Source organism: Chiloscyllium plagiosum, unplaced genomic scaffold, assembly GCF_004010195.1.
Source record: "Chiloscyllium plagiosum isolate BGI_BamShark_2017 unplaced genomic scaffold, ASM401019v2 scaf_13744, whole genome shotgun sequence".
In the NCBI taxonomy this organism is placed as follows: Eukaryota; Metazoa; Chordata; class Chondrichthyes; order Orectolobiformes; family Hemiscylliidae; genus Chiloscyllium; species Chiloscyllium plagiosum.
The window spans coordinates 14,794-22,805 of record NW_025211333.1 but is presented as its reverse complement, the minus strand read 5'-3'; the positions used below and the strand labels follow the sequence as shown (position 1 = coordinate 22,805).

The 8,012-nt window shown below is 41.1% G+C and overlaps 1 protein-coding gene across 1 annotated transcript in view; it reads left to right on the top strand.

Annotated features, from left to right (window-relative positions):
- The first annotated feature begins 130 nt into the window (after positions 1-130).
- The window catches only part of LOC122547024, a 10,130-nt gene continuing 2,248 nt past the window's right edge, over positions 131-8,012 (top strand). Inside the window, exons 1-3 of the mRNA XM_043685622.1 lie at positions 131-379; positions 3,023-3,152; positions 6,480-6,654. Coding sequence (XP_043541557.1) covers positions 248-379; positions 3,023-3,152; positions 6,480-6,654 — 437 coding nt within the window. The 5' untranslated portion in view covers positions 131-247. The remainder of the gene's footprint in view (positions 380-3,022; positions 3,153-6,479; positions 6,655-8,012) is intronic.

Sequence of the window (8,012 nt, the reverse complement as noted above, 5' to 3'; positions counted from 1 at the left end):
AGGACGAACTGGGCCCATGATCCATCACAAGGTAGTAATGAAATAATATTTCCATATTTAGTCAGCTGTAGTGTTTCTGTATCTGTTTCCTGATCATGTGACATTCATGCCTGCAGCCAAGCCATATTCAAAACCATCACCGCAAAACAGTATAAAGCGATCCATAGTCTCTACTCAAACATCAGATCGACCTGAAGGTGCTGAGAGTCAGTCAGTGCGTTCAAGACCGATTTGAGCAGACACCAAGATGCTGAGACTCTTCTTAACTGTGTCTGTCCTCTTCGGGTATCTGGTTGCTGCGCAGAACGACGTACAAGAAGTGGAAAATTTCTGTGAAGAATTGAACTGTCCTGAACCAGAGGCTGCCATCTTGGAGAATGTAAGTACGATTCAAAGTTTATTGCATTCTATCATTTTTGTACCAGTATAAATTATTTAATGACTGTATCCGATCGCCCACAACCACTCTACCCCTCAACTCTGAAACATGACTGCACTGATATTCATCCTCAGGACAACAGATTGGGCACATAATCTCCAGAGTTTTCAAGACTGCGAGGTCTACTCATTGACATTTTAAAAACACTTAAAGGGCCAGCTAAGGTAGATGTAGAAAGGGTGTTTCTGTTGGCTTGCAGTCTCGGGAATTGGAGAATACAGTCTCAGAATAAGGGAACCAGCCATTTCGGACTGAGATGAGGAGAATCGCTTCACTAAGAGGGCAGTGAAGTTTGGAAACCTTTACCCCTGGGAGCTTGGCCATTGATTATGTTTAAGACATCAAGCAATAGATTTCTAAATAATATCAAGAGAGATAGGGATAGCATTGGAAAGCAGCGATGAGCCTGTTGTGGAATCTCCAGCTTCACTCAGATGATCATCAATCTTTAGACTATTTAGTTGTCGATGATCAACTGGTGAGAATATTCAAGGCTGGGGTAGATAAATCTTTGGGCTCAAAACACATCAGGAGGTATCATAACAAGGTGAGAAACTGGAAGATCAAGTGTAGTCAAAGATCAGCCAAAATCTTACTGCCTTGTTCCTGTTTCTAATATCAGACATTCTTTTGAAATTGGTTATTTTTTGTCCAAATTTCTCAACCAGAAACGAGGACCAAATTCAAGGCCATTGACATTTTCTTGATCTTGTGTACATCTGCAGTAACTGAGTGTGGAAGATTTTCAATAACATTCCATACATTTTATACCAAAGACCCAAGGGAGAAAATGGCCCATTGTGCAAAAAATGACCAAGATGAAAGAGTTGAATGGAAAACAAAATGAATTAAGAAGTGTTGAGACCAAGATCCCAACAACATCTCCCAATTCCCATCAAAACTCAAAGCTTAAATGACACCTTAATGCTCCATCCATAAACCTGGGACAGTCCTCTGAACAAAGTTCTTTTTCAGAGACACTTTACAGTCATAGAGATGTACAGCACGGAAACAGACCCTTTGGTCAAACTCATCCATGTCAACCAGTTATCCTAAACTAATCTAGTCCCATTGGCCTATATCCCTCTAAACTTGAAGTTGGCTCAGTGGCTAGCATTGCTGCCTCACAGCACCAGGGACCCGGGTTCAATTCCAGCCTCGGGCGAGTGTCTGTGTGGAGTTTGCACATTCTCACTGTGTCTGTGTGGGTTTCCTCTGGGTGCTCTGGTTTCCTCCCACAATCCAAAGATGTGCAAGTCAGGTGAATTGGCCATGCTAAATTGCCCATAGGGTTAGGTGCATTAGATAGAGTAGGGGAATGGGTCTGGGTGGGTTAGTCTTTGGAGGATCGGTGTGGACTTGTTGGGCCGAAGGGCCTATTTCCATACTTTAGAGATTCTAATTCTAAACCTTCCCTATTTCCATTCCCATCCAGATGCCTTTTAAAAGCTGTAATTGTGCCGGCCTCCTCCATTCCTGTGGCAGCTCATTGTATACACGTACCACATTCTGTGTGGAAAGGTTGCCCTTTAGGTCCTCATTACATCTTTCCCCTCTCACCCTAAACCTATGCTCTCTATTTCTGGACTCCCCTACCCCAGGGAAAAGAGTTTGTCTATTTATCCTATCCATGCCCCTCATGATTTTACAAACTTCTGTAAGGTCACCCCTAAGCCTCTGGTGCTCCAGGGACAACAGCCCCAGCAGAGTCAGCCTCTCCCTATAGCTCAAATCTTCCACCCCTGGCAACATCTTTGTAAATCATTTTGGAACACGTTCAAATTTCACAACATTCTTCCGTTAGGAAGGAGACCAGAATTGCACGCAATATTCCAAAAGTGGCTGAGCCAATGTTCTCTATAGCTTCAACATGACCTCCCAACTCCTATACTCAATGTTCTGACCAATAAATGAAAGCATAGCAAACTCATTTTTCACTACTGTATCTACCCGCGACTCTACTTTCAAGGAGCTATGAACCTACACTCCAAGGTTTTTTTTCAGCAACACTTGCTAGGACCGTTCTATTAAGAGTATAAATCCTGCTGTGATTTGTTTAATCAAAATGTAGTGCCTCACATTTATCTAAATTAACTCCATCTGCCATGCCTCAGCCCATTGGCTCATTTGGTCAGGATCATGTTGTACTCCAAGGTAACTTCGCTGCCCACTACACCTCCAATTTTGTTGTCATCTGCAAATTTACCAAGTATACCTACTTGTTCACATCCAAATCATTTATGTAAATGACAAAAAGTAGAGGACCCAGCACCGATCCTTGTGGCACTCCACTGGTCACAGGCCTCCAGTCTGAAAGGCAACCCTCCACCACCACCCTCTGTCTTCTATCTTTGAGCCAGTTCTGTATCCAAATGGCTAGTTCTCCCTGAATTCCGTGAGATCTAACCTTGCTAACCAGTCTTCCATGAGGAACCTTGTCAAATGCCTTACTGAAGTCCATATCGATCATGGCCACCACTCTGCCCTTATCAATCTTGTTACTTCTTCAAAAAACTCAATCAAGTTCGTGAGACACGATTTCCCACACATCATATGTTAATAAATGTTATTTTCTTGTTTTAGGGTTATGAAGAAGCAGAATTTAAGCCTGTCCCCTGGGTTGAAACAGAAATAGACGGAATGGATATCAATAATGCGGTGGAGGCCGGCCTCAAAAGATTTTTTGAATATTCACAGTTCCACAATGATGCAGGTAATTTTCCTGTTCCTTCACTGTAACATTGGAATTGAAAACAACCCTTTAATATTTGACCTGGCTTATTTGAAACTTTCTGTATGTAGATACACACTGACCAAAGGATTCCAGCTTGCTGATCTTCGTGGTCGTTCCAGGATTCTGTCCATTGTGCCCTCAATTACTAACCTATTGGAATCTGTGGAAGCTGTCCATATATGGGTACAGTGAGATGCCAAGCACACTTTCTCATTCCAATCATGATCTCTGATTTGTCTTTGGACATGGCGACCTTATCCAGCCCAGAGCTCGGTGGGGTAAAGTAAGGTTTTCTAATCTCAGGGACAAAAGTCAAGGCAATAGGGCAGAGGGGTGACCTGGAAAAAGGTAAGTCAAGTGACATAGGAAGAGACAGAGAGTTTCATGGGGATAGCGTATCGGTGAGTAAGGTTGAAACTTTATTGCTGGAACAGCACAGCAGGTCAGGCAGCATCCAGGGAACAGGAGATTCGACGTTTCGGGCACAGGCCCTTCTTCAGGAAAGGCCTGTGCCTGAAACGTCGAATCTCCTGTTCCCTGGATGCTGCCTGACCTGCTGTGCTGTTCCAGCAATAAAGTTTCAACTTTGATCTCCAGCATCTGCAGACCTCACTTTCTCCTATCGGTAAGGTCAATGTAAAGATTATCAGTAAATAAATTGTAATACTTCAGGTAAACAGGTTACATAAATAGATAAAAGGAAAATAGATCCAGTACCCAGAGATATTCTTACAAAGTCACCAATGTTTGGAAATAAATATTCCAGGATAGGAACATTTCAAGACCAATAGAATAGAAAAGGTGGAGAAGTAGGCTCTGAAATTGAAGGATGACAATCAGCAGTGATGGGAAAGAAACCTGGTTCAGAATTTCAAGAATTTTAATCAGTACAGATGGAGATTAGGAAGAACAAATGCTGGTGGGAATACTTCATATACTTTTACTTTGTATACTCATATACTTTTAATCATATCCTTACAGTTTGGTGCAAAACTGAGGAAACAATAATTGGAAGTGAATGACAGAATTAGAATAAAAGAATAGGTTGGTAAGATTCCAAATAACAACAGTAAACCTGAGAGTTGAGAGTATTTCAGAAACAATTCTGATGACCAAAAGAAAAACATGAAAAAAAGACAATGAATTAACGTTTGTAGAAATATAAAGATGAGCTCAAATATACATTGCCTCTATCATTTCCTATTGATGATAGTTCTACTGTGAGGAACATTCAAGGCAAACGGGAAAATACATTTTGCCTCAGCCTTCAATGTAGAAGATATAAGTTGCATGTCAGAAACACAGGGAAACCAAACAAACTTGAAAAAAACTTACATAATTCATCTGAGATGACAAAAAGATTGGGTGAAATTTAAGGGTCCAAAAATTGACAAATCTAATAGCTAAATCTTGGGGTTCTGAAAAATGGAATTGTGAGGTCTAATTTTCCAAATCTCTCCAGATGCTAAAATATATTAAAAGAGTCATAGCCATATAGCACAGAAACGTACCCTTCGGTCCAAATCATCCATGCTGATCATGTTTCCCAAAGTAAACTAGTCCCACTTGCCCGTGTTTGGCCCATATTCCTTGAAACCTTTCCTATTCATCGACTTGCTCAAATGTCTTTTAAATGTTTTAACTGTACCTGCATCTGCCACTGCCTCTGGCAGTTTATTCCACATAAGAAACATCATTGACCCTCAGGTCCCTTTTAAATGTTTCTCCTCTCACATTAAAACTAATGCCCTCTATGTTTGAAGTCACCCACCCCAGAGTTATTTGTTATTTGTCTTATCTATGTCCCTCATGATCTTGTAAGACTCTATAAAGTTACCAAGCAACCCCCGCCACACCAGTGAAAAAAGTCCCAGCCTATCCTGCCTCTCCTGATAACTCAAAGCCTCCAGACCCAGCAATATTCTGGCAAACCTTTTCTGAACCTTCTCCAATTTAATAATATCTCTCCTTTAGCAGTGCAACAAAGACTGTATACATGATTCCAAAACTGACTTCACCAGTATCCTGTACAGTCACAACATGACGTCCCAATTCCTTTCCTCAATGATCTAGGTAATGAAAGCAAGAGGTTTTTGAGGGTAAAAGGGAATCAGTACCAATAGAATGCTTAAAGTTCTAAAATGTTTTGATGAGGTTGTTCATAAAAAACTAATTTGACAGTAAGTATTGGAGGTAAAATATTGGCAAGAAAGAGTATTGGTGAATGAAGGATAAAAGGAAGTAGAAATGAAAGTAGCATTTTCATGATGGCAAGCATAATTAATGGATGCTCTGGATATAAGTGCTGAGGCCCCAGATGTTAGAAGAGGGTGATCCCATGACAAGATCCAAGTTGCTGATGACACTTGAGAGGGTGAATTCTGAGAAACTGTCTGTCTTGGCTGGAGAATCTGGAGATGCAGGCCTGGATTTTCATCTGAAAATGGAAAGTGAGAGTTGTCTTCCCTGCGCTTGGAGGAAATGACAAGGAAGACACTCAGAATGTCAGCTGTGGGCTGCGGCCAGGCCATGAACCTGGGAAAAAGTTTGGAGGCAGCCTTTTCATCCCAGTTCTAATAAAAACAGAAAAACCCTACAGTCTTTGTCCCAAACCCATTCCGTCATCCCCACACCAACCTTCCATCCTTCCACAAACAAACCTTACAGTTTCTTGTATGCCCAGGTCAATGTATGCCCCTCAAACTCCATAGACCCTCAAGTCCCCAATGCTAGGGAGCACCACTGCCTATTTGCCCACGGTACACTGTACAGAAGCAATGAACCACATATTGACAGCAGGATTTATGAAAATTTTTTTAGAAGTTCATTCTTTCATAACTTTCCACTCCATTAAAATTAACCTCTTTTTACGGCGGGATATAAATGTTGGCAATCATCAAAACTCATTGCAGCTTTAACTGCAGAAACCACAAACACTGAAACTCTTAACCTCGATTAAATAAATATTGTGAAGGTGACAATAGTACTCACAGTCACAGCTGTCAATCAGGCGGAGAAGTCAATGTTTCAGGTGTAACCCTTCTTCAGTCCTGATGATGTCTGGCTTGCTGTGCTCTTTCAGCCTCCTGCTTGTTCATCTTGGATTCCTGCATTTGCTGTTTTTTTTTGTCTCTAACCAGAGCTGTCAATCAAGCAGGGCTACAGGTATTTCAAGAGAATGATAGATGTGTGGGGTGTTAACCAGTCCATCATGCCTCCCCCATTTGTAACTTTTAAATCACGACCGGCAATGCCCCTAATTATCACCTTGTCAAACACTGCAACTGTGTTCCCTTTTGTCTGCAGAAACAATTGTTCCTTTCGAGGCCCCTTGGGGAATCATTGGATACATAAAAGATGGCAAAATACAAGATAACTTCAAAATATTTGCTATATTAACTCCTCAAGTCACAAGTACACCTCAGCCAAAAGATCCATTGGTTCAAATCGGAGCAAAAACTCATGATTGGCTCTATATCAGGTGAGTATGATGTGTCACAAAATGACTTAAAATGCTTTTTCTGTGTCTCCTGAAGCAAAGGATTTATATTGTGACAGTGTCTCTACTGGTAGTCCATGTTCAGTGAACATTTTAAGTAATTCTTCTACAACCCTTCTCGTTGTGATATTGTGTAATGGGACTGCCTCAGGAAATCTAGTCGATATATCCATTATTGTTAATAAGTACTTCTTCCCACTTTTTGTTTGAGGTAGGGGACTTACATAATCAATCAAGACTCTTGTGAAAGGTTCCTCAAATGCTGGAATAGGAATTAAAGGTACAGGTTTTATTACTGCCTGCGGTTTCCGATGAGCTGACATGTATGACATGCCTGGCAAAATTCATGGGACTGCCTCAGGAAATCTAGTCAATATATCCATTATTGTTAATAAGTACTTATTCCCACTTTTTGTTTGAGGTAGGTGACTTACATAATCAATCAAGACTCTTGTGAAAGATTCCTCATATGCTGGAATAGGTATTAAAGGTACAGGTTTTATTACTGCCTGCGGTTTCCTATTAGCTGACATGTATGACATGCCTGGCAAAATTCAACTCCATCTTTGTGTAGTCCAGGCCAGTAAAAATCTTTGTATTTTAGCCTGTCTTTTCCTCATTCCGATATGACCTCCAAGTGCTAGCTCATGTGCCACTCCAACACCTCCTATATTCTACTGGCAAAACAATCTGATGAACATCTGCCTATTTCTCATCTGCTTGAATGTCTGATCGTCTCCATTTCCTCATTAAGGCATCATTTTTCAGGTAATATTGCACAGGGATACATTCACTCTCCTTCCATGTATATGCCTTTTGATACAACTGCTTTAAATTCTCACCTTTCTGCTGTAACTCAATAAGCTTCGCAGATCGAAAGATACTTGCATTTTTAACAATTGGCTCCTGCTCTGTCCCACTTATCTGATCAAAAACAGTCTTGGATAATGCCTCCTTATCTGTGCCTTTTGATCTCTCCTGCTTCAGCTTGTGACTCTGTGATCTCATTAAGACACAATCTGGGAAGATTCCTGGATAAACATCCTGCATTGCTTCTGTTGCCTGTGCCTCCACTGGCTTTTCAACTAGAGTAGAGCTGATATCGATGTATCAGCTCCATCATTTGCAATGATAAGTTGTATTCCTGGAGCTGAGAGTTTGACCTGTACTCCTACCACAAATTCTCCACTCTTCTCCAGACACTCAAGCCTCACTTTACATAGCTGAACACTTTTTGTCTCACCATCATTAGGCATCTGGATGGGTATATAAATAGGAAGGGTTCAGAGGGATATGGGCCAACTCCTGACAAATGGGATCAGATTAAGTTAGGATATCTG